Raw genomic sequence first — 21766 nt, forward strand, 5'->3', positions numbered from 1 at the left:
TACTTGCAAATGGAATAAGTGCTACACCTGCCTCTTCCCCACCACCTCGCTACCATTTAAAACCCCAAACTGAGGTGGATTGTATACTGTATTCGGTGATCCTGGCATGGCCTGCTGTATACCTGTGAGACCTGACGTAGATTGGGAGACTGCTTCCTTGAGCACCTACGCTTCATCCGCCAGAAAAAGCGGGATATCCCAGTGGCCACCCATTTTAATTCCACTATCCATTCCCATTCTGATATGTCAGGCATGACCTCCTTTACTGTCGTGATGAGGCCACTCTCAGGTTGGAAGAGTAACACCTTATATCCCATCTGGGTAGCCTCCAACCTGATGGCACCAACATCAAATTCTCAAACTTCTGGTAATGCGCCCTCACTCCCACCATTCCCTATTCCCATTTCCCCTCTCACCTTCTCTCCTTACCTGCCCATCATCTGGTGCTGCTTCCCTTTTTCTTTCTTCCATGGCCTTCTGTTTTCTCTCATAAGATTCCCCCCTCTCCAGCCCTGTATCTCTTCTACCAATCAACTTCCCAGCTCTTTACATCACCCATAAGACATAGGAGCAGAATTGGGCCATTTGGCCCATAGAGTCTGCTTCGCATCTCTGTTTTCAAAGGGCGCCCCTCTATCCTGAGGCTTTCCCCTCTCGTCCTAGACTCTTGTACCATGGGAAACACCCATTCCATATCTACTCTGTCTAGGCCTTTCAACATTCGAAAAGTTTCAATGAGATTCCCCCCCCCCACCCCCCTTCTGAATTCCAGTGTGTACAGACCCAGAACCATCAAATGTTCCTCGTATGATAACGCTTTCATTCCTGGAATCATCCTTGTGAACCTCCTCTGGACCTTCTCCAATACCAGTATATCTTTTCTAAGATGAGGGGTCCAAAACTGTTCATAATACTCAAGGTGAGGCTTCACCAGTGCCTTATAAAAGCCTCAGCATCACATCCTTGTTCTTGTATTCTGGACCTCTTGAAATGAATGCTAACATGACACTTGCCTTCCTCAACACCAACTCAACCTGCAAGTTAACCTTCAGGGTGTTCTGCACAAGGACTCCTAAATCCCTCTGCATCTCAGATTCCTGTATTTTCTCCTCATTTAGAAAATAGCCCACACATTTATTTCTACTACCAAAATGGTATTTCATTTGTCACTTTCTTGCCCATTCTCCTATTGGTCCTTTGAGCCTATACTCCATTCATTGGGATTATTGCAGATCTCAGCGCTATCTCCTCACACCATCTTTACATCTGTGATTCCCCTCATGTCCAGATATCTAGATCAGTGCTTTGAATGAACAGAGTGATTGAGCCTCCAGGGTTTTCTGGTTGGGGAATTCCATAACTTCATCATCTGTCTAAGACCTTCTGCATTCTACCTGTTTCCTCAACACTACCTGCCTCTCCACCAATCGTCGTATCATCTGCAAACTTGGCAACAAAGCCATCTATTCCATCATCTAAATCATTTGTATATAGCATAAAAAGAAGTGGTCCCAACACCGACCCTGTGGAACACCACTAGTCACTGACAACCAACCAGAAAAGGATCCTTTTTTTTCCTCACTCCCTGCCTCCTATCAATCAGTCAATGCTCTAACCATGTTAGTAACTTCCCTGTAATACCATGGGCTCTTAACTTGGTAGGCAGCCTTGTGTGGCAACTTGTCAGAAGCCTTCTGAAAGTCCAAATATACAACTTCCACTGCATCTCCTTTATCTATCCTACTTGTAATCTCCTCAAAGAATTCCATTTGGTTTGTTGGGCAGAATTTTCCCTGAAGGAAACCATGCTGACTTTGTCCTGTCTTGTTCTGTGTCACCAAGTATTCCATCACCAGGCTAACTGGTTTATATTCCTTTCTGCTGCCTTCCTCCTTTCTTAAAGAGTGGATTAACACTTGCAATTTTCCAGTCCTCTGGCACTGTGCCAGATTCCAATGGTTTTTGAAAGATCATTTCTAAAGCCACCTCCAATGCTACCTTTTTCAGAACCTTGGGTGCAGTTCCTCTGGGCTGGGTGATTTATGTATCTTTCGGTCTTTTCAGCTTTTTGAGCACCACCTCTCTTGTAACAGTAACTGCACCCACTTCTCTTCCTTCACACACTACAACATGAGGTGTACTGCTAGTGTCTTCCACAGTGAAAACTGATGCAAAATACTCATTAGTTTATCAGCCATCTCCTTGTCCCCCGTTATTATTTCTCCTGCCTCATTTTCTGGTGGTCCTATACCCACTCTCATTTCTCTTTTATTATTAACTTATTTGAAAAAAACTTTTACTATCCACTTTGGTATTATTTGCTAGCTTGCTTTTATATTTCATCTTTTCCCTTCTAATGATTTTTTTGTTGCTCTCTGTAGGTTTTTAAAAACTTCCCAATCACCTATCTTCCCACTAATTTTTGCTTTGCTGTGTGCCCTCTCTTTTGCTTTTATAATAGCTTTGACTTCCTTTGTCAGCCACGGTTGTACTATTTTACCATTTGAGTTTTTCTTCATTTTTGGAATACTCGTGTCGTGCACCTTCCTCATTTTTCCCAGAAATGCAAGCCGTTGCTGCTGTGCTGACATCCCTGCCAGCAGCTCCTTCTGATTAACTTGGCCAACTGCTCTCTCATACCACCAATTTTCCTCATCCACTGAAATACTGCTACATCAGACTTTACTTTCTCCCTATCAAATTTCAAGTTGAACACAATCATATTGTGATCACTGGTTCCTAAGGGTTCTTTTACCTTAAGCTCCCTAATCACCTCCAGTTTGTTACATAACACCCAATCCAGTATAGCTGATCCCTTAGGCTCAATGACAAACTGCTCGAAAACGCTTTCTTAGGTATTCAACAAACTCACTCTCTTGATCCTTTACCAACCTGATATTCCCATTCGACCTGTGTTTAAAATCTCCCATGATACCATAAATTGCCCTTTTGACTTGCCTTTTCTATTTCCTGTTGCAACCTATGGCCCACCTCCCAGCCACTGTTGGGAGGCCTGCATATAACAGTAAGGACCAAGAAGGTTTGGACAAGGGAAGCACAGGAGCCACCTACAGGACTACTTTGAATCGGACTGGACTGTATTCAGGGATTCATCTTTGAATCTGGATGAGTATGCTGCAGTTGTTACTGACTTCATTAAAACCTCTGTGGATGAGTGTGTGCCTACAAAGACTTACTGTAGTTCCCAAACCACAAACTGTGAATGAACCAGGAGGTACGTTGTCTGCTGAAAGCTAGATCTGTGGCATTCAAGTCTGGCAACCCAGGCCTGTACCAGAAAACCAGGAATGATTTGTAGAGGGCTATTTCAAGAGCAAAGAGACAATTTTGAATGAGGTTGGAGGCATTATCAGATGCATGGCAACTCTGGCAGGGTCTGCAAGACATTACTTCCTACAAAGTGAAACCCAATATTATTAATGGCAGTGATGCTTCACTACCAGATGAACTCAATGCCTTCTATGCACGCTTTGAAAGGGAGAACACAACTACAGCTGTGAAGGTCATTGCTGCACCTGAGGACTCTGTGAACTCCGTTTCAGAGGCAGATGTTAGACTGTCTTTAAAGAGAGTGAACCCTCACAAGGCAGGAAGTCCCGATGGAGTACCTGGTAAGGCTCTGAAAATCTGTGCCAACCAACTAGCGGGAGTATTCAAGGACATTTTCAACCTCTCACTGCTACGGGCTGAAAGTCCCACTTCAAAAGGCAGCAATCATACCAGTGCCCGAGAAGAATAATGTGGGCTGCCTTAATGACTAACACCCAGTAGCACTCACATCGACAGTGATGAAATGCTTTGAGAGGTTATTGCCGTAGTTTTTCGTGCCTTACAAATGACCAGGAGACGCAGAAGATTCTTCAAGAAGGATTAAACTTTAATTTGCAAATCAAAGCTGAGACAGTCATTGAGCTAGTCGCTGATTGCCCACCGATCCTCGGACACAGCAGCTTTTATAGCAATCTCTAGTTGCATTTTACACGTGCTGCACGTACATTGTGCATAGCAAATAATAAACTCAGAACTGAGCAATGTTCTAATCTACATTTCTTTAGTTCTTTAGCTACCTCTCATTAACACACCATTGTCATCTTAAGACTGCAGTCTCCTACCAAATTGGGTACATGCATAGCAAATAGGAAACTCAGAACTGAGCAATGTTCTAATCTACATTTCTTTAGCTCTTTAGCTACCTCTACATTCCTAAGATTTCATTCTACTAAATTGAGTACATGCATAGCAAATAACTGACTTCATAGTTAAAGTTTATACTTTTATACTCCAATATTATTTATGACTAGACTGAACTCTGCCTCAGCAAGGACCTGGACCCATTGCAATTTGCCTGTTGCCACAATAGGTCAATGGCAGAGGCAATCTCAATGGCTCTCCACAGGGCTTTAGACCACCTGGACAACACAAATACCTACATCAAGATGCTGTTCATTGACTGTAGCTCAGCATTTAATACCATCATTCCCACAATCCTGATTGAGAACATGCACAGCCTAGGTCTCTGTACCTCCCTTTGAAATTGCATCCTTGACTTCCTAACCGGGAGACCACTGCCTGTGTGGATTGGTGATAACATATCCTCTTCACTGACGATCAACACTGGTGCACCTCGGGTGTGTGCTTAGTCAACTGCTCTACTCTGTATACACATGACTGTGTGGCTAGGCATAGCTCAAATACCATCTATAAGTTTGCTGATGATACAACCATTGTTGGTGGAATCTCAGGTGGTGACAAGAGGGTGTACAGGAATGAGATTTGCCAACTAGTGGAATGGTGCCGCAGCAACAACCTGGCACTCAACGTCAGTAAGACGAAAGAGCTGATTGTGGACTTCAGGAAGGGTAAGACGAAGGAGCACATACCAATCCGCATAGAGGGAACAGAAGTGGAGAGAGTGAGCAGCTTCAAGTTCCTGGATGTCAAGCTCTCTGAGGACCTAACCTGGTCCCAACATACCGATGTAGTTATAAAGAAGGCAAGACAGCAGCTATATTTTATTAGGAGTTTGAAAAGATTTGGTAAGTCAACAAATACACTCAAAAACTTTATAGTTGTACTTTATAGTTGGTGAGCATTCTGACAGGCTGCATCATTGTGTGGTATGGAGGGGCTAGTGCACAGGACTGAAAGAAGCTGCAGAAGTTTGTAAATTTAGTCAGCTCCATCTTAGGCACAAGCCTACAAAGTATCCAGGACATCTTTAGGGAGCAGTATCTGAGAAAAGCAGCATCCATTATTAAATACCTCCAGCACCCAGGGCATGCCCTTTTCTTATCTGTTACCGTCAGGTAGGAGATACAGAAGCCTGAAGGCACACACTCAGTGATTTGGGAACAGCTTCTTCCCCTCTGCCATCTGATTGCTAAATAAACAGTGAAGCTTTGGACACTACCTCACTTTTTAAAAATACACAGTATTTCTATTTTTGCACATTCTTTTAAATCTATTCAAGTCTATTCTTTCTCTCTGCTAGATTATGTATTGCATTGAACTGCTGCTAAGTTAACAAATTTCATGTCACGTGCTGGTGATAATAAACTTGATTCTGATAACTGCCATCAACGTCCTTTTACTCTTGCAGTTTAGTAACTCAACCCACAAGGATTTGACATCTTCAGATCCTGTGTCACATATTTCTACTGATTTGATGCCATTCTTTACCACACCACCCCCTCTGCCTACCTTCCTATTTCTTCAATATAACGTGTAACCATGGATATTCAGCTCTCAACTATAACCATCCTTCAGCCACGATTCAGTAATGGCCACAACATCATACCTGGCAGTCTGCAATATTGCAACAAGATCATCCACCTTATTTCTTATACCACATGCATTTAGATACAACACCATGAGTACCGTATTTGCAGTCCTTTCTGACTCTGCATCCCTAATGATTTAATACTCAGTCTGTTGGCTGCAATTAAGCCCCATCAGCTGCCTGCCCTTCCTGACAATCTGACTGCACGCTATTGTTACTTTTACCATCTGCCCTTTCCTGGGTCCCTTCACTCTAGTTCCCACTTCCCTGCCAAGTTAGTTTAAACCCTCCCCAACAGCTCTAACAAATCTGCCTGCAAGAATATTGGTCCCTCTCGGGTTCAGGTGCAACCCATCCCTTTTGAACAGGTCATACCTCTCCCAGAAGAGATCCCAGTTATTCAAGAACTTTAACCCTGCCCCTCTGCACCAGCTTCTCAGCCATACATTTATTTGCTAAATCATTCTGTTTCTACCCTCACTGACGCGTGGCACAGGCAGCAATCCAGTAATTACTACCTAGGAGTTCCTGCTTCTCGGCTTTCTACCAAGCTCTCCAAGTTCTCTTTTCAGGAGCTCATTTCTTTTTCTTTCTATATCATTGGTACCAGTATGCTCCCCCCCCCCCCCCCCCAAATGTTGTAGATGCGATCTGAGACTTCCTGACCTTGGCACCTGGGAGGCAACATGCCATCCAGGTATCCCATTCACATCCACCAAATCTCCTGTCTGTTCCCCTCACTACCTTCTCTCTTTCCCTTCTGTACCATGGACCCATGCTCGGTGCCTGTAACCCGGTCGTCGTGGCATTCTCCTGGGAGGTCATCCCCCCACAAAAGAATCCAAAGCGGTATAAGTGTTTTTGAGGGGAATGGCCACAGGGGTGCTCTGCTCCAACTGCCTATTTCCATTTCTCCTGATGGCCACCCAGCTACTTGCCTCCTGCAACTTTGGGGTGACTGCTTCCCTGTAACTTTGATTAATTACATCCTCGCTCTCCCATACAAGCTGAAGGTCATCCAGTTGCTGCTCCAAATCCCTAACACGGTCTTCAAGGAGCTGCAGGCAGATGCACTTAACGCAAATGTAGTTCCCTGAGAGACTCTGGGTCTCCCAGTTCTGCCAGAGCGCACCACAGCCATTTAAATGGTACAGTAAGAGAGGCAAAAAATACCCAAAAAGGAAACCTTAACAGACACTTTACATAGAGCTGATGCCTCTTCTGAGCCGAAGCCTCCTTTGAGCCAAAGCCTATGGCTTTTACTCTTGCCAGTGGCCTACTCCCATACAATGGCCACTCTGCCTATCCCTTCTACACTTTTATTTATTTTATAGAGGTCTGTTGACGCTGCTGATAGGCCACGTACAATGGACAAATGCTCTCAAAACTCCCTTTTTAAATAACTGGTGCCAACCTGTGAGAAATCCCTCTTGGTAGAGCGCTATTGATGCAGCTGATGGGCCCTGTACAGCAGAGCTGCCCCCTGCCCACCCCCACCAGTTTCACTTATCACCTTGTGTTTCTTATTCCCCTTCCCCCCCCCACCTTCTTCCTTTGACTTTTCTGGTCATTTATAAACTTATTTATATACCCAGAGTTTCTCAGGGAAATACAGTCCATATCTGATGATGCATCCAGTTAGAATGCTCTCCACCTGTACATCTGTAGAAATTGGTGAGAATCTTTATTGTCATATTAAGTCTCAAACTCCTAGTGAAATATAGCTTTCTTTGTAATTGCATCAATATATTGGGCCCAGAATAGATATCCAGAGATGCTGACAACCATTAATTTGAAACAGCTCACACTTTCCATTGCTGATTCCTCTCTTGAGGATTGGTATGTATTCCATTGATTCTCCTTCCTGAAGTCCACAATCCATTTCTTGGCCTTGCTGATGTTAAGTGTTACATCATTGTTGTGACACCACTCAATCAGCTGATCTAACTCACTGCTGTACACTGCCTCATCACCATCAGAAATCTGCAAATAATAGTCTTCAATTAAATGGCAATCTTCAAGATGCAACAGAATAATTCTACGTCTGTTTTCATTAGTTGGAAGACCCATCTCCTCTTAAAAAAAATGCATGCCTTAATGTATAAATAACTCTTTTAATAAAAGGTAGAAGTTAAGATAGATGCAAAGGAATTAATTTTATTTACTTGGGTAAAATTACATAATCCTCTGATTAAATGTGAATCTTGTCTGCATGTCCGTGGTCCTCAATTAACAAAAATATCCATGTTTATTTACTTTAATAGCTAAGTTTTAATATTATGTTTGTATTTTTTTCTAACTGGCTAAATCTCAAGTAAGCAAAGAAAAAAACACTTTGAAAAATTTTAGTTTACTAAATTAATGAAACATGAGTTGTTTTTAAGTGGAATGTCATTAATGAAAGACCCTTGGTATCATCTGAAGTTTTTCTCATCCCAACTGGCATTCTCCATTATCTTTGCAGATATTATTTGTGCCTTCAACTCCGGCAGGATATCATATCTGGTCGTTTGCCATGTTCGTTTGTAACTCATGCCCTTCTCGGTTCTTATACATTGCAAGCGGAACTTGGGGATTATGATGCCGAAGAACACAAAGCAGGTTATGTTGCAGAATTACAGTTTGCTCCAAACCAGTCAAAAGAATTGGAAGAGAAAATCTCTGAACTGCATAAAACACACAGGTAGAAATCAGCAATAGTTGCTTGTCAAAGTATATTTACTTGTCATTGCGTAAGTAATGAGGTACTCATGGGAATTATAAGGGTGGCAGTGTGAAGGTATCTGGTAGTAACTGATGGCCTAGTTAAATGATAAGTTACCTCAGTATATGTTACTCTAGAATACATAATATTAAAATTGGTAGAATTTCTGTAACAGATCTTCTGTTTGAAAATCAAAAAGTTACAGGCTCTGAAAATCTAAAATAAGGATAGAAAATGCTGAAGCTGAAGTATTGAACAAGGCAGGCAAAATCTGTGGAATGAAAAACTTAATATTTTTGCTTAAAGACACTGTCAAAATTTGGAAAGAGTAAACATATTTTAAATTACAGAAAGAGTTGATGAAGGTATGATATTTTGAACTGGATTGTCAGTGCTAAACTATTGATGAATCCATAAGATATAAGAAGAAAATTTGTTCCGTGGATTCTGTTCCACCATTCAATCACACCTGATTTTTTTAACCCCATTTTCCCACCTTCACGTAACCCTTAACCATGACAACTGTATCAATTTCTGCATTAAACAAACCCAATGTCTTGGCCTCCTCAGCCCTCTGATAATGGATTCCACTGATTTGCTACTCTGTGGCTGAAGAAATTCTTCCAAATTTCGATTATAAAGGTTGAACAAGTTAGGTCTTTATTCTTTGGAGTGTAGAAGATTGAGGGGGGACTTGATAGAGGTATTTAAAATTATGAGGGGGATAGATAGAATTGACGTAGAAAGGCTTTTTCCATTGAGAGTAGGGGAGATTCAAGCAAGAGGACATGAGTTGAGAGTTAAGGGGCAAAAGTAAAATTGGATAGGTATATGGGCAGGAAAGGAACGGAGCATTATGGGCTGAGTGCAGGTTGGTGGGACTAGGTGAGAGTAAACGTTCAGCAAGGACTAGAAGGGCTGAGATGGCCTGTTTCCATGCTGTAATTGTTATAACCTTTATAACCATATAATGCCTCAGGCCTCCTTCCTTCTGAGCCACGAGTACAATTCCAGAGCCATCAAACATTAAGCCTTTCATTTCTGGGATCTTCTCTTGTGAATCTCTCAGGACCCTTTTGTAGGCCAGTGTATCTTTCCTTTGATATCGGGGCCAAAGTCGCTTAAGTTATTCCGAGTGCAGTCGGACCAACACTTTAGAAAGCCTCAGTATTGCATTCTTGTGTTCATAGTTTAGCAATCCCAAAAAGCATGTTAAATGTGACAGACCATAAGATGTAGGAGCAGAATTAGCCCATTTGGCCCATTGAGTTTGCTCTGCATTTATTTACTTTCCCTACTACCAATTCAATCAGTCCATGTCCTTTACACTAGCAGCCCCTCCAACTGGCTTGTTATCGTGTGCAAACTTGGAGACAATGCCATCAATTCCTCCATCCAGATTAGTAACGCATAAATGAAAGTTGTAGTAGTCATCCTAAATGGAAATGATCAAATATTCCTGTTTTGGACTACTGTAGCTGAATACTTCAGTAAGCAACATTGTTTTAAGACCTTTAAATTAAAGCCTATAGATCCTCAAAATCGATAGACCCTAGATAGAAGACTTGGGTTGCAAGTGCACTTACCCTTTTTTTAAAAAAGAGAAAGCATGGAATGTGTGCTGGGCTACAGGTACGATTAAAACGTAAAAGCTTTAGATGCCGGCTTCTGACTATCCTGCTGGCAAGTGTACAGTCTCTGAAAAATGTAATTGAAGACTTCAGAGCAAAATTGCAGTACCGGGGGATATCAAGGACTGTTTTGTACTTTGCTTCACAGAAACACAGCTCACCTCTACCATTTGGGATGTAGCGAGCGCTGCATGTGATTAACTCTTGGTGGTGCACAGACGTGATGGCTGTGTCTCAGTCCTCTCACCCAACCTGGAATATCTGGCATTGAAGTGTTATATATTTTATCTGCTGAGGGAGTTTTCCACCATCATCCTGATGGCAGTATAGGTTCCATCTCAGACCTTGGTCAGGCAGACACTGAAAGAGCTGAGCACCGTGATCAGCAGTACCTTCCATTTCAATGTGGAGGATTTCAACCAGGCCAGCTTGGTCTTACTACAGGTTAAGAATGCTTACTGTGCCATCTTGTGCCCAGACTTTAGAAAGTCTGATCACCTAGCTGTACTTCTACTAGTCCTGATGCATAGGCAGAAACTAAAGACCAGTGGTGATAACCAAGAAGGTATGGTCAAGGGAGACTGAGGAGTGCTTACAAGACTGTTTTGAGTCAGTGGACTATACAACATTCACGGATTCATCTTTGAATCTGATTAACTACGCCTCAGTTGCCATCTGCCTCATCAAGACCTGTGAGGATGAATGTGTGCCTTCGAGAACATACTGGACGTAACCAAACCAAAAGCCGTAGACGAACCTGGAGAATCATGGTCTGCTGAGGGCTAAATCTATGGCATTCAGGACTATACAAGAAGTCCAAGTATGCTCTGTGGACAGCTATTTTAAGAGCAGAAAACAATTCTGATTGAAGTTAGAGACAGAGTCGTCTTTGGCATGGTTTGCTTTACCTGTAGAAAGTAGAGTTTACTTTCTACAAGGTGAAACCTTACATTATGAATAGCTGTAGTGCTTCACTCCCAGATGAGTTCAGTGCTTTTTATTGCACATTTTGAAAGGGAGAATAAACCTACACCTGTGCGAATCCCTGCACCATCTGGTGACCGTAGAATCTCTGACTCTTGGGCCGACGTCAGAACATCTTCCATGAAGTGAGCCCTCACAAGGCATCAGGTCCCATTGGTGTACCTGGTAGGTTACTAACAGTGTGCTAACCTATTGGCAGGAGTGTTGAAGGACATTTTCAGTCTCTCACTTTTGCAGTTGAGGTTCCCACTTGCTTCAAATGGGTGACAATCATACAGGTGCCCAAGAGGAGCATGGTGAGCTGCCTCAATGACTTTCACCCAGTAACAGTGACATCTACTGTGATGAAGTGCTTTCAGAGATTGGTCATGGCCAGAATCAACTCCAGACCAGGCAAGGACCGGCACTCACTGCAATTTGCCAGTAGCTACAGTAGTTCTACAACAGATGCAATCTCATTGGCTCTCCACTCATCCTTGTATCACGTGGGCAATGTCAATACCTACACCTGGCTGCTGTTTGAGTATAGCTCAGTGTTCAACACCTTCATACTCTAAGTTCTAATCAACAAGCTCCAAAGCCTGGGCCTCCGCAACTGGATTCTTGATTTCCTCACTGGGAGACCACAGTCAGTGCAGATTAGAATTAAAACCTTCTCACTGACTATCATCATTGGCGCACCTCAAGGATGTGTGCTGAGCCCACTGGACTACTCTCTTCACCCACTGCTGCGTGGCTAGGCACAGCTCAAACACCATCTATAAATTTACTGATGACTCAACTACTGGCAGAATTACAGATAGTGGTGAGGAGGCATACAGGAGTGGGATGGGTCAGCTGGATGAGTGGTGTTGAAATAACAACCTTGCATTCAACATAATTAAGATCAAGGAATTGATTGTGGACTTCAGGAATGGGAAGTGGAGGCCACACGTGCCAACATTTTGAGGGGTCAGCAGTGGAAAGGGTGAGTAGTTTCAAGTTCCTAGATGCCAACATCTCTGAAGATCTATCATGGACCCAACATACTGATGCAATTACAAAGAAGCCATGACAGTGGCCATCTTTCATTAGGAGTTTGAGGAGACTTGGCTAGCAAATTTCTACAGATGTACCAGGGAGAGCATTCTGACCGCCTTACTGCCTGGTATGGAGGGGCCACTGCAGAGGATCGGAAAAAGCTGCAGAGCGTTGCAAAACTCAGACAGCACTAGCATAGGCAGTAGCTTCCCCAGTATTGAGGACAGCTTCAAAAAGGTGACGTCTGGTACTAAGGACCCAGAATATGCCCTCTTCTCATTGCTACCATTAAGAAAGAGGTACAGGAGCCTGAAGTCACGCACTCAGCATTTTAGGAACAGCTTCTTCCTCATTGCCATCAGATTTGTGAAGGAACAATGAACCAATGCGCACCACCTCACCATTTTTTTCTTTGCTCACTTTTTGCACTAATTTAATTTTATAATATATATTTCATATTGTAATTTGTAGTTTTTTATTATGCACTGCAAAGTACTGCTTACGCAAAACGCATAGTGATATTAAACCTGATTCTGAAGTTGCCCCAACACTAACCCCTGTGGAACTCCACTCGTCACTGATTTTCATTCCATTCCTTTTATCCCCACTCTGCCTATCAGCCAAACCTTTATCCATGCTAGTACCTTGCTTGGAACACCATGGGCTCCTGTTTAGTTGTCTCGTGTGCAGCACATTGTCAAAGCCCTTCTGAAAACCCATGTAAACAAAGTCCCCTTACTCATCTTTGCCTCTCCTGTTCCCTCAAAGAATTTTAACAGATTTGTCATTAAGATCTCACCTTAAAGAAACTGTGCTGACTCTGCCATATTTTATGTACACCAAAATCTTATCCTTCAAAATGGACTCTAAAATCTTATCAACCAATAAGTTCAGGCTAACTGACCTATAATTTCCTGTGTTTTGTCTCACTCCCTTGGGTGTTATGTCTTGGATTTTATTCTCCCCAATCATTTGAGACCGTCCCTGTCTCGTGATTTTTGAAAGTTTACTTTAATTCCCTGCACAATCCCTTCAGCTACCACTTTTAAGAACTGGGTTATAGTCTGTCTGATCCAGGTAATTGTCTCCTTCAAGCCCTTCAGCCTCCCTAGCACTGCACTCTTTTCTGCACCCAACTTTCTTGAATTTCTGGCATATTGACTGGTGCCTTTGACTGTGAAGACTGATGCAAAATGCCTAATTCAGTTCCTTTGCCCCATTAGTACCTCTCCAGCATTATTTTCCAGCAATTCAATCAATGTTTACTGTTGCCTTTCTATTACCTTTTGACTTATCGAAAGAAAAGCTTTCACAATAATGTATTCATTGACTGTTTATCCTCATTTCATCAAGCCATTTGATAAAGTGATGAGGGCAAATGAAAAGGAGAGAAAACAGACTTTCTGGTGAGTTTCACCAAGCAGGACACTAGGAAGCAAATTGCTAATTAATAGTTGATTAGAAGGTAAGGTCAAGTGAAGTGGCCATTTCTTTTAGAGTTTGGCAGTAAGGCTTTGGCTGAAGAGGTGGAGTCATTGATCCAGGTGAGGGAGAGTGAGCAGCTCCTTAAAGACACGTAAAGACTGTCAAATAACCAATGTACAAAAGAAAATAACTTGCAAATAAATAAACTGAAAACATGAGTTGTAGACTCCTTGAAAGTGAGTCTAGGCTGTGGGATCGTTCTGAGTTTTGATGTGTGATGGTATCCACACTGGTTCAGGAGCTTGATGGTTGTAGGGTTCAACTTTTGAAATTTTCCATTCACCAAAGCTATTTTCTGAGCAATGTCGTTGTAATCTTTTCCCTTTCACATAAATTATTGATAGAACAAAGGGATCTGGAAATACAGGTCATTGAAAGTGGCATCACAGGTAGATAGGGTTATAAAGAAGGCATTTGGCACATTGGCCTTCATAAATCAAAAAATGGGATATGTTGAAGTTGTATAAGATGTTGGTGAGATCTAATTTGGAGTATTATGTGCAGTTTAGGTCATCTACCTACAGGAAAGGTGCAAATAAGGTTGAAAGAGTACAGAGAAAATTTACAAGGATGTTGCCAGGACTGGATGATCTGAGTTATAAGGAAAGGTTAAAATTTTATTCTTTAGAATACAGGTGTGCGCTGCATAACGTCCATTCGGACAACAGCTGATCGCATATACATCTTTAGTCCCGATTGGAGAACATGACGTAGCAGAAGTAATCAACCTCGTGTATAGCGTGTCTCTTGAGTGTAGTAGCGTTACCTCTCTGTTTAATTTTCTTTCGAAAATATTACCGTAAAGTGCATCATGACTTCCAAATGCAGCAAAACCACTCCTAGTGATAGCAGCAGCAAGAGGGAAAGGAAAAGTATTGATTTGGAAGTGAAACAAAAGGTTATTAAACAATATGAAGGTGGAAAACCAGTGAATGCTATTGCTCGGGATTTAGGCATGTCGCACTCAACAATCACGATGATCCTGATAAATTGTGTGTGATATAGGCTAAGAAAGTATTTACATAAAAGTTTTAAAAAGTGAAAAAAATGAAAAAGTTTAAAATGAAATAAAAAATCATAGTGTATGTATTATGGTATACAGTATACAGTTTTAGTGTAAGTTCTTGGCTATTTAGTCAATATAGGTACATTACAGTACTCAATAAAGGTTTGCTAAGTATATAATATGGTGTTCACAGAACGTATCATGGCTGTTAAGCGACGCATACCTGTATAGAAGATTGGGTGGAGATTTGATAGAGGTATACAAAATTATAAGGGTAAATGCAAGTAGGCTTTTCCCACTGAGGTTGGGTGGGACCACAACCAGAGGTCATGGATTAAGGGTGAATGGTGAAAAGTTTAAGGGGAACATGAGGGGAAACTTCTTCACTCAGAGAATCATAAGTATGGAACAAGTTGCCTTCGCAAGTGGTGCATGCAAGCTCAATTTTAAGATTTAAGTTTGGATAGGTAGATGGATGGTAGGTGTATTGAGAGCTATGGTCCAGGTGCAGGTCAATGGGAATAGTTTAAATTGTTTCAATATGGACTAAATTGGCTGAAGGGCCTGTTTCTGTGTTGTATTTTTCTATGACACCTCAAACATTAAATTTGTGTTTTCTTTCATAATTCAGGTCATTGAGATATGAAATGATCAGCTGAGGCCTCTGTTCCAGGCCTAGAGGAATAAAGTATCACATTTTTGTCAGAATACATTTCTGTATTCCTCTTGTGTCAACTTAAGTGAATTATCTCATAACTTGTGACCGAGGTCTCAAATTGGTAATCTTTTGTTCCTGGCACATTTTTCCTAAATTCAAAAATGCACTTTTGAAATTCATAGGGATACTCTCCTACCTAACATGTTAAATATTTCTCAAAGCAAAACTAAATGTGACCTACTCTTAACAAATACATCCAACTGTCCATCTCTTATTGAAATGCTCATTTATTCTTGTCTAGATAGACTTAAAGCAATATCCCTTCAATTGATTATAAATTGCCATGTTTCAACACTCTATGGGCAATATAGTTAATAATTCCAGTTGACTCATCTGGCTCATTTTTAATGTGCCGACAAATTTGGTAAAACAAGTTAAGCAGACACAATTGAAAAATTGGATCATTTTTCTATCTTGATTTTTGAGGTGATAAAGTTCATTTGTTTTGTAATATACTTTAGCTCAGTCGGATTCAAATTGTTTAAGTCATCATAGACTTTATAGCAGAAATCACTTGTCCCTCAGTGCATTATCGGTTCATGTATTCTGATCTTCTCTTTATAAAATTTTTTATATAAGAGAAAAAGAGCTTTAGCGATTTTTAAAACAACTGAATTAACCATCTGATTTTATGCCTTTTGCCGTTACTTGTTTGTTTACTAGGGGTTTAACTCCAGCCCAGGCTGATGCTCAATTTCTGGAAAATGCCAAGATGCTTTCCATGTATGGTGTAGATTTGCACCATGCTAAGGTAATCACTTACCACTTGGTTCTATCATAATGAATGGGAATGCCAGGTTGGCAAATTTAAGTTGATGTTGCTTTGCAGATCATATCTCAGTACTTTTAGAGAATAAGAATATTTTCATTTCAAAACTTTTTTTCCCTTTGCAAAAAGTCATCAATAAGCACTTGCTGTTCTTTCTCCAATAAAATAATCACTCTGTTCTGTTTATTTGGTGGTTTTGTTGATGATACTGCCATTATCTTCCAAATCTCACTGCATAGCAGCAGTGAAATTAATTTTCATTGAGTGAAGAGGAATATGCAATATATAAAATTAATACTTTATTGGTCATTTTAACATAACAGCCTGAATGACACTTGTCCCTTGCTGGGAGTTCAGTAAAGCTGCTGACTTCTCTAAGTCAAAGCAGTGATGCTTTTCACTCCTATACATTGCAAAACAGAAGTCAAGAGCAAGCTTGGAGTTGCGACATCTTCTGCTCCATCCTTAGAATCCCCACTAAGTCTTGAGATGGTTCCCCAGCACCCAAGGTCCCATTCATTTAATGGTATTACCATTTTTGATCTAAAATTGTCAAGTATCATTTTTGATCTAAGATGGTCAAATACCATCTTAATTATGATTTTTTTAAACTTACAAATTCAATGACTGTCAGAGATGGCTAAGAATGCCTTCGATAGTTTTTGAGGTATTTGAAGAGTACCTCACCTAAGCAGAGCTCTCACTGGGTCCTCTTGTTACTACCTTCATGGAGGCAGTTCAGAATAGGTTTCAAAAGGTACATTTGGCCTACTGCCATAAGTGGCTCTCCACTTTGCAGCACCTTGACAATTGTAAAACATGTTAGACTATTTCTTGGTTATGACTCTTGTGTTCCACACCACTATCCCCTCAGAATTAGTCAGTAAGCTTATAAAACTGGGCTCTGCCTTGCTCTGCACCCGGATCCTCAACTTACTTACTGAGAGACTGCAATCAGTATATGTCAGTAATAATATCTCCTTACTGACAGTCAACACAGGCACACCTCAAGGATGCGTGCTTAGCTCACTGCTCTATTCTCTCTACAGTCATGACTGTGCAAGACTAGGCTTCAACATCTCATAGACCCAACACATTGATGCAATCATGAAGGAGGCATGCCAGTGGTTATATTCATTAGGAGTTTGAAGAGATTTGGCATGTCACCAAAGAAGCTTGCAAATTTCTACAAATGTACAGTGGAGAGCATTTTGACTGGTTGCATCACTACCTGGTGCAGATACTCCAATTCACATGACCGCAAAAGGCTACAGAAGATTGTAGTCTCAGCCTGCTCTGTCATGGGCACAGTTCTCCCCACCAAGTGTGTGGCATCCTTAACTAAAGCCCCTAACCATTTGGGACATGTCCCTTTGGTGCAATAATCAGGGAAGAAGTACAGGCCATGGACTTTTGCCATCAGTTTTCCAAAAGAACTGTTATTCCTTCATTTTATTCCTGTGTTACTTGGGTTTTGCACTATTTATTTATTTTGTAATTTATAGTATCTTTTATTTCTTTGTGCTATACTGCTGTTGCTAAACAAATTTAATGTGCAAGTCAATGATAATAAGCCTGATTCTGGACTGCAGCTGTTCAAGAGGTGCCTCACTACCACCACCTTGAGGGCTGCTGGGAATGGATATGGGAATTTGTCAGCAACCCTTGCGATTACATTAATACATCAGAAGTAGTGGAATAAATTGAATAATGGCTAATAGATTTAACAGACATTTGAAAATTTATCACATTTTTAAGTTAAGAGAATTAAATACAATATTGTTTAATAGAAACAAAAATAATTTTCAGGGTGGATAGAGTTGCGTTCAGATCATTTTTATGCACACATGCACATATTTAAAAGTGACTGGGAAAGCTAGGAAGTCTTGATGTTATTTTTATGAAAAAAGAATGTGGTCATTGGACATGTGAATCAGAAGTACATAATACGTTGAAACAGATGCAGACAAGAGAAGTTAGCTTTATTTGTCACATGTACATTGAAAGATACAGTGAAATGTTTGTGTCAATGACCAACACAGTCCAAATATGTGCTGGGGGCAGCCTGCATGTGTAGCTATGCTTCTAGTGTCAATATAGCATGTCCACAACTTTACTAACCCTAACTCGTACACCTTTGTAATGTGGGAGGAAATTGGACCACCCATATAATCATGGGGAGAATGTATAAGCTCCTCACAGAAACAGGAATGGAGCCCGAATCTTACAGCTGGTGCTGTGAAGTGTTATGTTATCTTCTACACCACTGTGGATAAGGGATTGAAGTTGTATAGCAAAAATGTGGGGCCTTTACCCAAAGGTTAAGAAGGGTTTTGATAAAATGGAACCTTCCAGAGCAAAAGTTGATTCTATGCGAAGAAAGCAAATTTATGATTTTGCAGAGACCACAATTAAGATCTGGATCATACAGTTTGACAGGATGTTGGAACATATTTAATAATTGTTTTAAACAAAAAAGTTGGATAAATGGGTCAAGACAGGTAAGTGGGATTAATTGAATAGCTGCAGTCAGTGTTACATTTTAAGTGTGGTTTGAAGGAGCCATGCAAAATTGCAGTCAATGGGCATGGGGTAAATTACTCCATTGGATAGAGTTGTGATCTGTACAAATTGAGATGGTTGTTATTGTTAAAAGCCGACCATGGCAGGTTTCTAACAAGAGAAAATATAAACTTTCAACTCTTGATGTCTGATAGCATGACTATGATAATGTCTCCCACTGTCAGTACCCTGGGGATTATCACTTACTAATGAATCATTTAGATTAGCCTACTAAACTGGCAACAAGTACAAATCAGAGTGAAGGTATTCTGTAGGGAAATGTTATGTCCCATTGTAAAGTATGACAACTGCACCAACCTCCATGTTATCTGCAAACTTGCTAATCTTTCCACTTCCCCTCTCCATTACCCCATTCTTTTCCCCCTTCATCTGCACATCACCCACCATGCACTCCCAGTTTCCCTTTTATTCCATGTTCAACTGTCATCTTCAGCTCTTTGTTACTACCACGTTCCAGAATCCCACATCATTCCAACTCACCCCCTCCCTCACCTGCCGATCATCCCTGCTCCATCTGGATCCATCTTTCACTTACCAGCTTTGGCTGCAACCCTTCATCCCCACTTTGGCCCTCCCAGTCCTGATGAAGGGCTTTGGCCCAAAACTTTGAATCTTTGTTGTCTTGCATAGATGATAGTTAGATGGAAAGATACTTTATTGATCCCAAAGGGAATTAGTGTCACAGTAACATTCCAAGTGTACAGATATACAAATATTAGAAGAGAAGTAAGAAAGAATAAAAAATGCTACCTTAAAAATAAGATGTACAAGATTTGCAAATTAAAGATTACCCCAACTAAAGGTTGACTCATTATAGAGCCTGGTGGCTGAGGGTAAGGATCACCTCATATAGTGCTCTTTGGAGCAGCCAAGGTGCTTCATGATTGTCTGGTTTTCTTCTGTGTTCCATTTGTTGCAATGCACGTACTCCCCATTTCATTCAGATTGAAATTTGTGAAGGCTATCTTTGCTTCACTACATTTTCGAGACTTGCCCGTAGCACTGTAATTAAGCGGCAGTATTTTTTTCTTTAAATTGTATATGTCATACATGCTTTGGGATGGGTAATTTCTAAATACTGATGCTTACTGTAAATTTTTACATTGGACAGTAGACAGACTTTAAATGCAAAAGGATCTTTAGAGTTATGTTATTATGTGATAAATTAGATCATTCAGTGTTTTCCAAGAATTTTGACCCATATACCGTAGGTCACATGAAGCATCCACTTGAAAATCCAAGAAGTCCTGTTTGTTATGACACTCCTTCCAAATTTTTGGATCAATCAATCTTTTTTTGTACGAACGTGTGTTATTGATCTGAGCTTTGAATTGTCCAATAGTTCAAGGTACCTAAAAGGAATGTTCATATTTTAATGAACTATACTGTTTTTCTGTTGGCTTTCACAGGATTCAGAAGGAGTGGATATTATGTTGGGTGTATGTGCAAATGGACTGCTCATCTACAAGGATCGTCTCAGAATTAATCGATTTGCTTGGCCAAAAATCCTTAAGATTTCTTACAAACGAAGCAACTTCTATATTAAAATTCGACCTGGGGAAGTAAGAACTTATCCTTGCTTTTTAAAAAAAAAAATAATAATAAAATTTAAGGTTAGTGGAATGCTAGTTAGGTACACAGGAGACTTTAATAAAATATTGAACATTGCTAATGTTCACGTTCCAAATAAGTTAGCTACGTGTAATAAAGCACATTCACTGGCGTGGAATCCCATTGTGGGTTCTGATAATAGAAAGGTATTTGTGCAGGATTTGTTTGATTTACTCAGTGTCGTGTGGAGTTGAAGTTTTTGGTCACGTCCCTTCATTGGGACTAAAAGGAAGGGATTCAACCAGCATTAAAAAATTTGAGGGTGAAGGGGTGTAGCAAAAGCCAGTAGGTGATAAATGGATCCAAAATTTTACTCAGTCACTGAAATTAGTGAACTGAAAATTAATAAATCAATTTGGTAATTCTGTAACAAAATTAGAGGAAGGACAAGTTATTGCCCTGTCATCTGGAAGAGACCAGAGAATTGCTGTAGATAAAGGTATTAACGTTGGTTATCCTAATGCTTCATAAGTAGGTACTAAGGGAAAGGTAGGAAAAGGAAGTGATATTAGAAAAACAAAGTAACAAATTTAGCTCTAGAAGCAGCAGCTTTTTTTTCTCTATGGTGGGGATATCCAAAACTAGAGGGCACAGCCTCAAAATTGAGGGGCAACCCTTTAGAACAGGGGTAAGGAGGAACTTTTTTTTAGCCAGAGAGTAGTAAATATGTGGAATTCTCTGTCACAGACTGTGGTGGAGACCAAGTCTGTGTGTATATTTAAGGTGGAAATTGATGGTTTCCTATCGGTCAGGACATCAAAGGATATGGTGAGAAGGCAGGTGTATGGGGTTGAGTGGTATCCGGGGTCAGCAATGGTGGAATAGCAGAGCAGACTCGATAAGCTGAATAGCCTAATTCTGTTCCTATGTCTTATGGTCTTTTAATGAATTGTATGGTAAGCCATTTGGTAGACATTCTTAGGCAAAAAAGTGTCTCGGAGAGAAAGGATAAGTTAGATGAGTGAAAATTGGAAGTGTTATACATTAATTCCTTGTTTGAGAATATCACGACTTAGATAATATCTAAAGTCAAAATACAGAGAAAGCACTTTGTACAATTGAAAGTGATCCATATACCATGCAATAGGACATAGGTGGGAGAGAAAGAGAAGGTGAAAATATATTCATTAACTTGAAGGAGGATGATGAAGCCTAAATCTTGGGGCAAGTTTTAAGTAATAAGTTGATTCTATAACTGATGAAGAATAGAACTAGTCTTTAACCATACCAACTACCTCTCAGGCTACTGAATTGCTGGTGGAAATCTCCTTTAATCCAGTGAAGCTTCTATAATTTTTGGCATGTCCAAAGTTAAACACACTGTTGGATAAAAGCTCACTTTTTGATATTTTCTTTACAATTTCCCTTAAGTGAGCTCATTACATTGAAGATACCCTATTTAGATGATTGAGTGGGGAGTTATAATAGTCATAAGTTTATTCTTTAACCCTAAAG

The 21766-nt window shown here is 40.6% G+C and overlaps 1 protein-coding gene across 19 annotated transcripts in view; it reads left to right on the top strand.

The window, feature by feature from the left end:
* The window catches only part of epb41l2 (erythrocyte membrane protein band 4.1 like 2), a 200130-nt gene that overhangs the window by 129900 nt on the left and 48464 nt on the right, over positions 1-21766 (top strand). For all 19 annotated transcript variants that reach the window (XM_073057274.1, XM_073057276.1, XM_073057278.1 and 16 more), the window contains exons 7-9: positions 8265-8483; positions 16012-16099; positions 20110-20262. In XM_073057274.1, coding sequence (XP_072913375.1) covers positions 8265-8483; positions 16012-16099; positions 20110-20262 — 460 coding nt within the window. The remainder of the gene's footprint in view (positions 1-8264; positions 8484-16011; positions 16100-20109; positions 20263-21766) is intronic.

Source organism: Hemitrygon akajei, chromosome 9 (assembly GCF_048418815.1).
Source record: "Hemitrygon akajei chromosome 9, sHemAka1.3, whole genome shotgun sequence".
Lineage (NCBI taxonomy): Eukaryota > Metazoa > Chordata > Chondrichthyes > Myliobatiformes > Dasyatidae > Hemitrygon > Hemitrygon akajei.